This window comes from Callithrix jacchus, chromosome 5 (genome assembly GCF_049354715.1).
Source record: "Callithrix jacchus isolate 240 chromosome 5, calJac240_pri, whole genome shotgun sequence".
Lineage (NCBI taxonomy): Eukaryota > Metazoa > Chordata > Mammalia > Primates > Cebidae > Callithrix > Callithrix jacchus.
The window spans coordinates 76,179,988-76,195,447 of record NC_133506.1 but is presented as its reverse complement, the minus strand read 5'-3'; the positions used below and the strand labels follow the sequence as shown (position 1 = coordinate 76,195,447).

Sequence of the window (15,460 nt, the reverse complement as noted above, 5' to 3'; positions counted from 1 at the left end):
GTCCTGGCTCCTTCCATCTTCAAAGCCAACAGTGATGAGTCGAGGTTGAGTCCTTCTCACTTGGCATCACTCTCTGACTCTTCTACCTCCCTCTTCCACACTTAAAGGGCTCTGTGATTCTATTTGGACCTCCTGGGCCATCCAGGGCCATCTATCTCTGTATCTTAAGGTCAGCAGATTAGCCACCTTGACTCTCCCTAGCCATGTGACATCACATCATCACGAGTTCTTAGGATTAGGATCGTGACATACGTGGGAGAGCATTATTCTGCCTACCATGGAGGGCAAAAGTTCACACACACAAAATAACACGATGCACAAACTTGTTCACAGAAGAATTATAATAAAAATTGGGAAATAACCTAAATGTCCATGAATAGGGGATGGGTGAAATAAACGGTAGATCACACATACCATGAAACACCAAGCAAACGTGAGAAAAAAAGAAAGAATGCTGTGGATCTCTATGTTCCAATACAGAAAGACTCTCAGATTAGCAAGTGCCAAAAGCCAGGTGTAGGACTACGAACATAGTATTTACCTTTGTGTTTGAAAGGGAGCAGAGGGGGTGAAGTTTGGGAATACCTCTATGTGTGTCTGCTTGTGTCTGCACACAGAGGCTCTGGAGGGCTCCACAGAAAGCTAATAAGGGGATTGGAGTGAATGGACAGGAAAAGTGGGTAGGGGCAAGGCTGTTCAGTGTGTACTTTTTTAAACATCACAGGAATGTATGATCTATCCAAAAATTAAATTTAGCCTTCTGCATCTGCAGACCCTGGGGGTTCCTCACCCACTGGGGATGTCAGGTCCCATCGCTATCACCACTGCTTTGCCACCCCATTTCCCTTAATAAAATGGTTTGACCCCCACTTCCACCCAAAAACCTAAATTGAGAAATGATCACAAAGAGGCTGGGCACGGTGGTTCACGCCTGTAATCCTGGCACTTTGGGAGGCTAAGGTGGGAGGATCACTTGAGGTCAGGAATTTGAGACCAGCCTGGCCAACATGGTGAAACCGTGTCTCTGTTAAAAATATAAAAATTACCTGGTGTGGTGGCAGGCGCCTGTAATCCCAGCTACTTGGGAGGCTGAGGCAGGAGAAGCACTTGAACCCAGGAGGCAGAGATTACAGTGAGCCGAGATCACACTACCGAACTCTAGCCTGGGTGACTCCATCTCAAAAAAAAAAAAAGCATAAAGATATTCCCAGACCTGAAGATCACATGTCTGCAGACACACAGGTCCGCTGAATGCCCAACATAAGCAATGAAAAAGACCCACAGGTAAGCACACTCCATGAAATCCCAGAGCACCTGTGATAAAGAACCTGAAAGCTTCGAGAGAAAAATATATCTAGACAAAGGAATAGAAATAAACTGGCCTGACCCATTCTCAACAGCAAAACCCCACTCCAGACCCATTCCACGTGGAACAACGTTGTTGATTTTATTTTTCTAATTTTTTGAGACAGGGTTTTGCTCTGATGCCCAGACAACCTCCACCTCCCAGGTTCAAGAGATTCTCCTGCCTGAGCCTCCTCAGTAGCTGGGACTACAGGCGCACACCATCACACCTGGCTAATTTTTGTATTTGTATTTTTAGTAGAGATGGGGTTTCACCATGTTGGTCATGATGGTCTCGATCTCCTTACTTTGTGATCTGCCTGCCTCAGTCTCCCAAAGTGCTGGGATTACAGGCGTGAGCCACTGCGCCCAGCCAACATTGTCAATTTTCAATCAAGAGCTTTATGTCCCACCAGGCTATCAATCAGGCGTGGGAATAAAGACACTTTCGGACATGTAAGCATCCACAGCTCAAGGTCTTCACCTAATGAGGGAGTTGTGCTTCACCTAATGAGGGAGTTGACCCTCATCTACAACACCCTACATGGCTTGGGGACTTTTCATATCACGAGTCACACTCATCTTGACAGGGCAGAAGCTACTGGCCCAGTAACCAGAGTGCCCAGGTCTGAAGTCCTGGCTGTGCCATTGAATAGGCAGTGCAGATTGTCTTGAGGGAAAAGATGGTGTATGTTGGTACAAATGAGAGCAAACGGCCCAGGTCTTACCCAGGGATGTGCTGGTTGCAGACAGTGCCCTGCCTCCCCCTCGCCAGTCCTCTCTTCCCCTTGGACTCCTCTGCCTTTGATTTTAGTATTAAGCAGGCTCTTTCCTGGCAGGTGGTGGCACAGTGTGTGTGCAAACACAGACCCAGGAGATCTCTGGAAGGGGAACCTCCCAGGAGCTGTGTCCCTTCTGCTGCCAAATCACCACTCCCAAATTGGGCATTCTACTCCTTAATGCTCACCCCAGGAGGGGTCTGGATCTTCCTTTTGTTAAGGCAGGGTTCACACTGCATGCACATGCCAACACTTCTCACTCCTGTACTACTTCTGACTCCCCGCTGGGATTTTACATGACTGCCCTTAATTTATGTTGGGGCCACTCTGTGAGTTTATAGATGGGGAGGCAGCACGTTCAGCCCGGGAAATGACCAGACCCAGGTTCCAGCTGTCCTTATTTTCACCACTCATGTGTGTACAGGGACTCATTCAGCCATTTAAAAAAAAAAAAATCTGAGTAACAGAGATGCCTCCCAAGATATATACGGGTGTCAAGGGATTCCTGCTGAGCTATTTTTGGCCCAGAGAAGTGAGACAGGGGAAGTGGCTAGACAAAATGGCCCCAATAATTACAAAGGTGGCAAGCCCTCATCTGGAGCAGGGCAGCTGTGGAAAAACAGGTTGGCACCGCACAGCAGCATGAGGCCACCACTGTGAGTGGCTTTGGTGGCCCCCATAACCCTCACTGTGACCAGCCCAGGCTGGCCCAGCATAACCCCACTGTCCAAAGCATCTCTGTCCACTCAGGTGGTCCCTAGCCTGTTACTGCATCCTCATTTATCTTACTTCAGGGAGGTCTGTTCCCTCCAACCTCTGATGGCGGACATGATGCCCTAAACCCCTTAGACTCCTAAGGCTCACCCAGGAGGGCCCCCACACTAACTGCACAGTGGAGACACTCAATTGCTGCAGCTACCAATGGGATTCCGGCTGTCACTAAGATGTCCTGGTGAGAGAGAAGCAAACAATGACATCATCGAGAAAAATGATCAGTCACAACACTCTCTGAGTGCACCCAAAGGGATGATTATGAGCAATTGAGAGAATCGTCTGGCCGTTTGTTTCTGCTCTTCCCTTCATCTGCTGCTCTGAAGTTCCCCAGAGGAATAAACATGAAAAGTACCCCATAGAATAAAAGGATGCCAGGTCTGAGAAGTAAGATCCCTTGAGTTGAATCGCAGATGAGAATGAACGTCACTCTCTCGGTTTCAGTAATGACCCACCCATATTTAATATGGTTGAAAATTCGGGCAGTAACTAACCTCTGTTTGTTGGTTTACTTGTTTTGGGGACAGGGTCTCACTCTGTTGCCCAGGCTGGAGTACAGTGGTACAATCATGGTTCACCACAGCCTCAGCCTCCTGGGCTCAAGAGATCCTCCCATCTCAGCTTCCTAAGTAGCTAAAACCACAGGTGTAAGCCACAATGTCTAGCTCATTCTTTCATTTTTTGTAAAGATGGGGTCTCGTTTTTTTGCCTAGGCTGTTCTCGAACTCCTGACTGCAAGTTATTCTTCTACCTCAGCCTCCCAAAGTGCTGAGATTATAGGCATGAGCTACTGCATCAGGCCTAATTTTGTATATTCCAATCTCCAACCTAGCACAGGGCTGGCACCTCGTAGCCGATCAATAAATACCAGCTGGACCAAACAATGTCCTTTCTTCAAGTAAGGCTGATGCCCTCAGTATTGCAGAGGTAGCCAAGTATGGTGATGAGGAGCATGGACTCCAGCCAGAGGATCTGAGTTCTAATCCCAGTTCTGCCAACGCACGAGCTCTGTGCCCTCAACGTCAACTCTATCGCTGGGGCAAGATCCTCTCTCCTCCTGCACATTCCCTGGTGTGTGATGGGTGAGGGGTCAGGTCTCACTAAGTGCCCCAGGGAACTCAGCATCCCAGCAGCACCTATTCTGGGGACATCTCGAGGCTGTGGCCATGGCTGCATGTGCAGAGAGGCAAGGCAAGGCTCACCTGTGTAATGCCCACCTTGCAGGTTGCCATGGTGGTTGCAGACAGCATATAGGTCGTATAGGAAGTCCAGCGGGTAACTGGTGGGCAGGCAGCCTGGCCGCTTCCAGGAAGGCCAGGGGTCCAGCCCTGCATCAGGGCTGGTGCTTCTCTGGGCCACGTGGGGAGCCATGTTGAGTCCAGAGAGCGGAAACTTCACCAGCGTGGAGAGCTTGTTTCTTCTCTCGCCGACCTGGCAGAACCTTTTCAGGTGGATGATGAGGATGTCAGGCAGCGTCCACAAACTCAGCTTCACCATCCCCTGCTGCAGGACTTGGCAGTGTGGACACTTCCAGGCATCGTCCTGGGCCAGCTGGAAAGGAAGCCACCCAGACTGTGAGACCCCCGTGGCACATGGCCAACCCACCAAAGGCAGCCAGCCCCCTTCCCGGCCGGGGCGTGGACCCCCAGGGCGGGACCTGCTCCTCCTTGGTGTAGAACTGAAAACATTCATCCAAGGTACAGCTGTGCTGCCGGTGTGCCTGCTGCTGCTGCCACACGCTGTCAGCATCCTGCGCCCGCTCCTCCTGGAGGTTCCCGAACAGGCTGCACGGAGAGGACACCCACGGCGTTCAGGACTTTCCCGCTCCAAGGCGGGTTCTGTCTACGTCTCTACTCACAACAAACCCGCCAGAAGGTATTGGCCAGGCGACGCTACCGTGCCCTGCCTATGGGTTTCTGGGGCTGCAGGCATCCTTCTGACTCAGCGCTATATTTTACTGGAATTCTCTCTCCCCCGCCAGCTCCTACAGGACCAGGTCCTTGGCTTATTCATCTTTGTTTTCCTCATCCTAGCACAGGGGCCGGTACCTAGTAGTTGATCAATAAATACTTGCCAGAGTGAACAGTGTCCTTTCCTAAAGTAAGGCTAATGCCCTCTGCATTACATAGATCTCCAAGGTGATGAGGAGCATGGACTCAAATCCCAGCTCTGCCAACATACAAGCTGTGTGCTCTCAAGCAATGGCTTAACCTCTTTGTGCCTCAGTTTCCACCTCTGAGAAATATGTATTACAGGAGTACCCACCCCAGACCACCCACACATAGGGTGTGATGAAGATTAAATAAATCCCATATACACACATAAAGTGTTTAGAGCAGTGACTGGCACGGGGTGAGCGGGCAGGTAACTAACTGTCTGCTGTGACTGCGGTTATGAATCCTGACAACACCCACCACTGCCACCACCACTCCATCCCTGTCACTGTTATTTACATACAGAAAATTCTCACTCAGGCATCTCAGAGGAACAGAGTCCACTGGCTTAAGGATATGTGCACCCTGCCTGCAGCCATGCCGGCGGACCCTGCGCCCAGGGACATGTGGGCACAGACAGGCCCTGTCTCAGCTCTGCAGGAGGCAAAGTCCCCTGAACTCACCGCTCCTTGACAGAGCCATCCCACTCCACTGCCAGCTTGACGTGCGGAGGGCCTCCTGGCCTCCTGAGATGCAAGGCCCTGAGAAGAGAACAAGGAAGCCCATCAGAAAACACGGGGCCTCCTTCCTACAGCTCTTCAGGGCTCTGCAGTCTCCCTGCAACCCAGGGGCTGATATTCCAAACAGAAGTTCCCAAAACTGCCTGTAAGCCAAAGTCAGCTCTCCTTGGGGGCTGCTAAGTCTACGGGAGGCTCCATCTCAGACCTACCTCATAGTGCCCTCCCCTTACTCCCATGAGAGCTTGTGAGCTCTATAGATTTTGGGCTACTTTGAGGAAATAGATCAGCTGGGCCACTGCAGCCCTGGCTACCTTCTCCATGTCTACGGGGCACTTCCACTTGACCATCCTACACTAATATCCAATACTGATGAAGCCCAAAGAGAACTAACTTTTCCCCCAAAGCAATGCAGGAGGAGCACCCTTAAGCCCACCTCCACAACCTAAGAAGTCTTCTCCTTCCAAACCCTCCAGTGCATAGAAAATCCCAGTGCCTGTCAACCTATAGCTCTTTCCAACTACTTGGGCCCAGCCCATTTCAAACAAGGTGAGTCAGCCTCAAAACAGAAGAGATGGGAAGAGAGCAAAGTGGAGGACATGAGGTTTTATCCTGAAATCAATAGGAACAGACACAAGTGATGGCAACAGCCACACCCAAAGGGGTGTTTCAAATGTGTTGCAAGAAAAGGAGCAGTGTCAGATGAGTCCCAAACTATCACTAAGATGATTTGATACAAGGTTTTGAGCCCATAGAAGGCACAAAGTCCTATGACTGAGCACGGACAGGTCTGAGCTGGAGTTGTGGCACCTTCCTACATGTCTGGCAGAAGTTATTCCAGCCTGGTGAGCCTTGATGGATTGGGACAAACACTGATTGCCCCCTCGTTTTCCTGTAGATGGAGAGAACCATGCTGTGAGGATGTTGCTGCCTCCTCATCCTCACTCCTCCCCAAAGGAGGAGAAGCACCTTATCTGGTTGGTGGGATTATAGAAGAAGATGGGATCTACCTGCTGTCATCAGCCCTACTTATGTCCTTCAAGCTAGCCACCTGCCATTCTCCCCCATCCACACCTTGCATTTCCTAGAAGCAGTGCTGCCTTGCAGGTGGAAGACTGAAAGTATGTGACAAATATTCCATTCTGAGGAGACAAACTGGGGACCCTTAGACCTAAACTTCTTTCTTTCGGTCTGCCAAGTTCTCCATTTCCACAATAAGGGAGAACTTTCACTGCAGGGGATCTGCCTTGGCAGGGGTCAGCAGGTGCATCATTTAATTCCTGGGGAACACATTTGAAAGTCCAAATTGGACTCACATCTAAGCTGCATCCTTAAATCAGTGTTACCAATAAACCTAAAATTTCCATCTATTTCTGCCTCAATCCACAGTCTAGTTTTCAACTGGAATTTAAACATGGAAGTGGAAAAGGAAAACCAGTATCTTCATGCTCCAAGTTTATTGTATGAAACTCCTCAGGTCACAGAAAAAAAGAGGTGGGCTATAGCCCACCTTCCATCTTTACATGGAAATCAGATTTTCACTAGAGGGTGAGATTGTCTCCCCTGACCACAGTTCTGATACAAACAGGAAAGAGGGCTTTATTCAATGTTTATGGAGTGAAGCTATCCCAAGAAATGTACATAACTAACAATCTCCACCCTGAGAGACTGATAGGCTAATGGGAGGGGCACACAGAGAGATCATTCTAATGCACCCAGGCATCTGGGGACTCAGAGGACACACACCCCAGACTTCTCTGGAGGATAGATGGGCAGGACTTGGCCAGAGGAATGACTAAGACCTCAAAAGCAAATGCAACATAAACAAACATTGAAAAATGGAACTTAATTAAACTAAAGAGGTCTGCACAGCAAAAGAAACTATCAACAGAATAAACAGGCAGCCTACAGAATGGGAGAAAATTTTTGCAAACTATGCATCTGACGGAAGACTAATATCCAGAATATATAGGGAACTTAAACAAGTCAACAAAAACAAATAACCCTATTAACAAGTGGGCAAAGAACATATTAAAAGTGGCCAAGAAACATATTAAAAACTGCTCAACATCACTCATGATCAAGGAAATGCAAATGAAAGCCACAATGAAATACCATCTCACATCAGTCACGTGGCTATTATTAAAAAGTCAAAAAAAACAGATATTGGCTAGGATGCAGAGAAAAGAGAATGCTTAGACACTATTGGTGAGAATGTAAATTCGTTCAACTCCTTTGGAAAAAAGTATGGTGATTTCTCAAAGAACTAATAACAGAACCACTATTCAACTCAATGATTCCACTCCTGGGTATCTACCCAAAGGAAAATAAATCATGTGTCAAAAAGACACCTGCATTCATATATTTATCACAGCACTAGTCATAATAGTAAGGCCATGGCATCAACCTGAGTATCCATCAATGGTGGATTGGATAAAGAAAATGTGGTACATGTAAGACACAGAATACCACACAGAAAAAAAAAAAAGAAAAGAAAAAGAAATCATTGTTTTTGTTTGTTTGTTTGCTTTTTTATAGAGATGGGGTTTCACCATATTGGCCAGGCTGGTCTTGAACTCCTGACCTCATGATCCACCTGCCTCAGCCTCCCAAAGTGCTGGGATTACAGGCGTGAGCCACCGTGCCCAGCCAAAATCATGTTTTTTGCAGAAACGTGAATGAAGATGGAGGCTATTATCCTCAGTGAATGAATGCAGAAACAGAAAATCAAGTACCACATGCTCTCACTTAAAAGCTAAACCATGGAGCTAAACCATGGTACACAAGGACATAAAGACAGGAACAATCAGACATTAAGCAGTGCAAAACAGGGGAGGGAAGAAGAGGGAGAAGGCTGAAAAACTACTTACTGAGTACTATGCTATTTCAGTGATGGATTCAATAGAAACCCAGCATTATATAACATACCCATATAAAAACCTGCACTTGTACCCATGAACCTTAAAAAAATAAAGTATATAAGTGAGAAGACAACGTTCACCCAAGAAAGACAGAGCAATAAAAAATAAATAAATAATAAACGAAAACTTAAGAAATTTTTATCTTCATTTTATTTTTTTGAGACTAAGTCTGGCTTTGTAGCCCAGGCTGGAGTGCAATGGAACAATCTTGGCTCACTGCAAGCTCTGCCTCCCGAGTTCAAGTGATTCTCCTGCCTCAGCCTCCCAAGTAGCTGGAATTACAGGCGTGTGCCACCACGTCTGGCCAATTTTTGTATTTTTAGTAGAGACAGAATTTCACCATGTTGGCCAGGCTGGTCCCAAACTTTTGGCCTCAAGTGATGCACTGTTTCGGCCTCTCAAAGTGCTGAGATCACAGGCATGAGCCACCACGTCAGGCCCAAAAATTTAATGAACTTTTTTAAAAAGTCAGACAGTGGAGGGGAAAGGGACACACAGGTGAGGGCTCAGCAGTAGAGGGCAGGGTGTGTGTTGGAAAAATCCCAGCACAGTGAGGAACAGGCCACATGGGAGAGAGAGGACTTTGCAGGCCACCCTCACAATGGTGGACTTTATCCCGTAGGCACTGGGAGGCCATCCGGTGGTTTATAACACGTAGGAGACTGGATGGATTTAGGTAAGTCAAACAGGAGGCTGCCAGAGCAATCCAGATAAGATGTGATTGGCCGGGCATGGTAGCTCACACCTGTAATACCAGTACTTTGGGTATTACAAAGTGCTCTGCCTTGGGAGGCCAAGGCAGGCAGGTCACGAGGTCAGGAAATCGAGACCAACCTGTCTAACATGGTGAAACCCTGTCTCTACTAAAAATACAAAAATATTAGCTGGGCATGGTGGCACACACCTGTAATCCCAGCTACTTAGGAGGGTGAGGCAGGAGAATCGCTTGAACCCAGGAGGTGGAGTCTGCAGTGAGCCGAGACTGAGCCATTGCACTCCAGCCTGAGTGACAGAATGAGACTCGGTCTCAGAAAAAGAAAGAAAGAAAAAAAAAGATGTGATCAGGGCCTAAACAATGGTGTCAATGTGGAAAGGAGTGGAGAGGAGTGGAGAGAGCTGAGGAAGTGCCAGGATAGGGAAATGACAAGACCTGATAATGGATTAAATGGAAGAAGAAAGCAGAAAGAAGGGATTAGGGGTGATGGCAGGTTCCTAGCTTGAGTTCCTGAGTAGATGGTGGTGTCACCATTTAGACACAAAGATGGGAAATGGATGCTTTAAGCAAGAGTTCAGACTGGCAAGTGTTTAGTTACCAGCATCTATGAGGCATTTCAGTAGGACAGGAAGGTCTGCAATCCAGAGAAAAATCTGGGCAGGAGATACAGATCTTTTGGCCTAAAGGTGGTAGACAGAACCAAGAGTAAGATCACTCAGGGATGGAAGCCAGAGGACCAGGAGTGGAATATTAACGCCCAGTAATATTTAAGCATCCCAGAGAGGTAGAGGAAGATTTCAAGCAGACAAGAAGAATTCTAGAGGATATATTTCTAGGTGGTGTATACATACAATAGAATATTACTCAGCCTTTAAAAGGAAGGAAATTCTAATTCATGCTAAAACACGGGTGAACCTTAAAAACATGGTGCTTAGTAAAATAAGCCAAACACAAAAGGATAAACACTACGATTCCTGTTACCTGAGGTATCTAGATTAGTAAATTTATAGTGACAGGTAATAGAGTGGTGGTTTCCAGAGACGGAAGAAGAGGAATGGGAGGGATGTTGTGTGATGGAAACAGTTTCCATTTTGCAAGATGAAAGAGTTTTGGAGATGGATAGTGGCAATGGATGTATAAGGAGGTGAATGTAACAATTCCATTGAACTGTACACTTTAAAGTGGTTAAAATATAACTTTCTGCCGGGTGTAGTGGCTCACACCTGTAATCCCAGCACTTCGGGAGGCCGAGGTGTGCGGATCACCTGAGGTTAGGAGATCGAGACCATCCTGGCTAACATGGCAAAACCCCAACTCTACTAAAAAAAAAAAATTAGCTGGGCATGGTGGCACATGCCTCTAGTCCCAGCTACTCGGGAGTCTGAGGCAGGAATATCACTTGAACCTGGGAAGTGGAGATTGCAGTGAGCTGAGATCACACCACTGCATGCCAGCCTCGCAACAGAGCAAGACTCCGTCTGAAAAACAAAAATGTAATTTTTATGATCTGTGGATTTTATCAAAAAAAAAAAGAAAAGAAAGAAAGAAAAGGAAAAGAATCCCTAGGAGAACAAGGAGATGTTGAGATAGGCATGAAATAGACAGGCCAAGGGCTAAATGGAGAGTTCTGTGAAAGAAGTAAAGTGACTGGGATTGTGGGTGGGGATGGGAGTGGGGTGAACAGGGGCCAAACTGCAGTGAGATGTCCAGTGAATGGAAGGTGTGGGCCAGGAGGCATGTGACCTTGACAGGACATCCTTTAGGAGGTCAGCTTGCTGTACAACTCTACTCAATTCTAGTGCTTCTCAAATTACCTATGGTAAAAGACCAGTTTGTTGATTTGTTTCCAAACCACTGCAGATCAATCATTTCTTTTTTGTTTGTTTGGCTTTTTTTTTTTTTTTTTTTTTTGGAGACAGTGTTTTTGAGAGAGTTTTGCTCTGATTTCCCAGGCAGGAGTAGTACAGTGGGGCAATCTTGGCTCTTGCAAACTCCGCCCCCGCACTCTGCCGCCCCCCCTCCCCTCCCCCCCCGCCGCACCCCCATTCAATCAATTATCTGCATCAGCCTCCCAAGTAGCTGGGATTACAAGTGCATGCCACCACACCTGGCTAATTTTTGTATTCTTAGTACAGATAGGGTTTCACCATCTCGGCCAGGTTGGTCTTGAACTAGAACAATACTTATATAAAAAGAAATAATAGGCCAGGTGCAGTGGCTCACACCTGTAATCCCATCACTTTGGGAGGCAGAGGCAGGTGGATCACTTGAGGTCCAGAGTTTGAGACCAGCCTGGGCAACATGGTGAAACCCTGTCTCTATTAAAAATACAAAAATTAGCTGGGAGTGGTGGCGCACACCTATAATCCCAGCCACTTGGGAGACTAAGGCAGGAGAATCGTTTGAACCTAGGAGGAGGAAGCTGAAATGAGCCAAGATTGAGCCACTGCACTCCAGCCTAGGAGACAAAGTGAGACTCCGCCTCAACAATAAATAAATAAATAATAAAGTAATGTGGGGTGAGGAAAGACATACAAGATGTAAGTTTCATTTTTAAAAGAAATTATCATATCTGTCATATGATACATTGCCCTGTCATATTGCTTTATCATTCATAAACGCTTCCTCTCAAGTTCTTTTCATGGGCCAGTGACAATCAGCTCATAGGCTGGCAGTCTACAGAATGACTTTGGGTGGCACAGTTCTTATCTCCAAGACTGAGTATGGGAAGGGGGTTCCTCTTCCTGGAGCTCCCTCTCCCTAAGAGACCCAAGCAAGCCCTTCATGACCCTTCTCCTGCCTCCCTAACTCTGTAAAGCAAAAGCATCTACCAGCCAAAGAGAATGCAGATGGAGTGTAGGTCATAGACTCTTCTGGCATATCCGCTACCCTGGTTCCTGGTCTCTTTAAAAGTATAGAGGCCCATCTCAGTCAGGTTGAATTTGGCTGACCAAGTCAGGAAATGAGCGGACCTTACTAAGAACCTTGGGTCTATGGGAAAATGAAGAGAAGTGCCAGACAATTCAATTATAGAGCAGAACTGCCCCACAGATGTTGTTTTGCAAGGCCACATGGACCAGAAGGCTTTCAAGGTAGCCACCAGAGACACGGCCACATTGGCTTTAACCTTTAGCCACAGTCCACAGTCTCTTACAGTTTAGGACCAATGAATCAGCTATAGAATCTTCACGTACCCTAAGGAGATATTCTTGTTGAATTCAGGAGCATGACCTAATTGAACGAATTTGGGTTTTAGTTAGATCAATCTGGGTTCAAATTTGGGCTTGCCTATTAACTAGTTCTTTATGTGTGATCAAGTTAACTAATCTCTGGGAACACTGGTGTCCCCCTGTCTTTGAAGTGAACATAATGGTGCCTCTCTAGACATAAGGGTTCAAAGCACAGCACATGCCCAATGATCTAATGCAGCAGCTGGTACTGGAGAGGTAAGTGATCAAGAATAACAAATGCTGTGAGCAATCTCATTGGTATAACCCTCAAAAAACTCTAGTGACATGAGAAAGGGTTCATTATCTTACTGAACCTGAACCTTCCCCTTACCTGTCAACTGCCCAGTGACAGAGAGGCCGACTGTCCTTTGGGGACAAATAGCTGCAGGCCACAGAAAGCCCCACAACACGGATGGAGAACAGAGACCCTAGGTTCTGCCAAGACAAAAACAGACATGGTTCATTATGTAGCATTATGTAGCCCCTCTATTGATTTAAATTAGACTCGAAAGTGTCACATACATTTAAAAATGTAACCATTATTTTCCAGAATGTATTTTGATTATTCCCTTAATAATTGGAATTCAAATTTAAGAGCTGAAAACTTCATTATGTTTAAAGATGCACACTATACCTTTAATGTAGTGTCTAATTAAACCTTGCCCCCAAAAACAAACACAGTATATTTAAATAACAAATGTTTAACTGGAGGAGATACTGGTACATTTAATGGAACATAAGTCAATCATATTAATTAATTTTTAATATGCAACTTAACCTACTTTATTAAGATGATTATCATCCCCACAATGAGGCAATTTTCTAAAAGCCAATTCACATATATTTTACAAAGTAAATACTTATACATTTTAAAATCAGCTATTTAAAGACATAGCACCTTAGTTACTATTCTAAGATATGTGTTTTTATATTGTAACTTTTCTGAAATTAAAATGAGGCTTACAATAATATGTTTAATGGAAGATGCTTCTTAAACATTCAATGGAATGAACAACTTAATTTAAAAAATGAGCAAACATTTGAGTAGATACTTCTCAAAAGATGTACCGATGGCCAAGAAGCCCATGAAAAGATCAGCAACATCATTAGTCATTAGGGAAATGCAAATCAAGACCATGAGGTACCACTTTACATCCATTGGGATGGCTATAATTAAACCTATTTTTTTTTTTTAGATGAAGTCTCACTCTGTCACCCAGGCTGGAGTGCAATGGCACAATTTCGGCTCACTGCAACTTCTACCTCCCGAGTTCAAGTGATTCTCCTGCCTCAGCCTCCCAAGTAGCTGGGATTACAGGCACCTGCCACCATGCCAAGCTAATTTTTGTATTTTTACTAGAGATGAAGTTTCACCATGTTGGTCAGGCTGGTCTCCAACACCTGACTTCAGGTGACACTCCCACCTTGGCCTCCAAAAGTCCTGGGATTAGAGGCATGAGCCACTGTGCCCAGCCTATAATTAAAATTTTCAATTTTTTTTTTTAAAAACAGAAAATAACAAGCATTGGCAAGCATATGGAGAAACCGGAACCCTTATGCATTGCTGGTGAGAATGTAAAATGGTACAGCTGCTGTAGAAAACAGTTCAGCAGTTTCTCAAAAGGTTAAATGTAGAACTACCACATAACCTTTAATTCTACTCTTAGGTGTATATCTAAGAGTCAAAAGGAAGGGCTTGAACAGATATTTATACACCAGTGTTCATGGTGGCATGATTCAAAACAAGTCAAAAGAAAGAAACAACCTAAGTGTCCACCAACAACGGATAAATAAACAAAATGTGGGATATATACACAATAGAATATTATTTAGCCTTAAAAATGAAGGCAGCCTGGTGTGGTGGCCCACACCTGTAATCCCAGCACTTTGGGAGGCTGAGGCAGGTGGATTCAGGAGTTTGAGAACAGTGTGACCAACATGGAGAAACCCCGTCTCTACTAAAAATACAAAAAAATTAGCCAGGTGTGGTGGTGCACGCCTGTAATCCCAGCTACTCAGGAGGCTGAGGCAGGGGAATCACTGGAACTGCGGAGATGGAAGTTGCAGTGAGCCAAGATCAAGCCATTGCACTCCAGCCTGGGTAACAAGACTGAAACACAGTCTCAAAAAAAGAAAAGAAAATTCTGAGATATGCTACAACATGGATAGCATAACATTAACATTTAGTGAAGTAAGTAAGATGTAAAAAGATATCATTTAATTCTAGTTATATGAGTATCTAAAACAGGAAATTTCATACAGATAGAAAGTAGAATGGTGGTTATAAGGAGCTAGGGAGAGGAGAATATGGGGGATTGATGTTTAGTAAGTATTAAGTTTTTATTGAGGAATTGTTTTCTAATAGGTATAAAGGTTTGTTTGTTTGTTTGTTTGTTTGTTTGTTTGTTTGTTTGTTTTGAGACAGAGTCTTGCTCTGTCACCCAGGCTGGAGTGCAGTGGTGTGATCTCGGCTCACTATAACCTCTACCTCCCAGGTTCAAGCAATTCTCCTACCTCAGCCTCCAGAGTAGCTGGGCTTACAGGCACACACCACCACACTTGGCTAATTTTTGTATTTTTAGTAGAGATGAGGTTTTACCATGTTGGCCAGGCTGGTCTTGAATACCTGACCTCAGGTGATCCGCCCACCTTGGCCTCCCAAAATGCTGGGAGTAGAGGCGTGAGCCACGGCACCCAGCCAAAGTTTTTGTTTTTTAATAGGTATAAAGTTTTTGTTGATGATGAAAACATTGGGAGTATACATAATAGTGATGATGACACAACACTGTAAATGTGATTAATATACACTTACGAGTGGTTAAAATAAATGTATATATATTTTACCAATAATTTTTTTAAAAAAATCAATGGGGTCTTCATTCAAAAGAAATATGGTTCTTAAATTGGTCACTGATGATCTTGACAACCAGAAATAAATAAAATTTTCTTCCAAACTCTGACAAGGTAAAAGGCAGACATATTTTCTTAAAAACCAGAGAGGAAATATAGGTTAGATTATGAAAGGAAAA

At 45.3% G+C, this 15,460-nt stretch overlaps 1 protein-coding gene across 2 annotated transcripts in view; it reads right to left on the bottom strand.

Annotated features, from left to right (window-relative positions):
- USP43 (ubiquitin specific peptidase 43) overlaps positions 1-15,460 on the bottom strand; it is an 83,585-nt gene that overhangs the window by 20,663 nt on the left and 47,462 nt on the right. Inside the window, exons 9-12 of one of the 2 annotated variants that reach the window (XM_035300023.3) lie at positions 12,763-12,866; positions 5,512-5,589; positions 4,552-4,678; positions 4,097-4,445 (exon numbers count right to left, since the gene is read on the bottom strand). In XM_035300023.3, coding sequence (XP_035155914.3) covers positions 4,097-4,445; positions 4,552-4,678; positions 5,512-5,589; positions 12,763-12,866 — 658 coding nt within the window. The remainder of the gene's footprint in view (positions 1-4,096; positions 4,446-4,551; positions 4,679-5,511; positions 5,590-12,762; positions 12,867-15,460) is intronic. The other variant, XM_035300024.3, reaches the window with a different exon arrangement.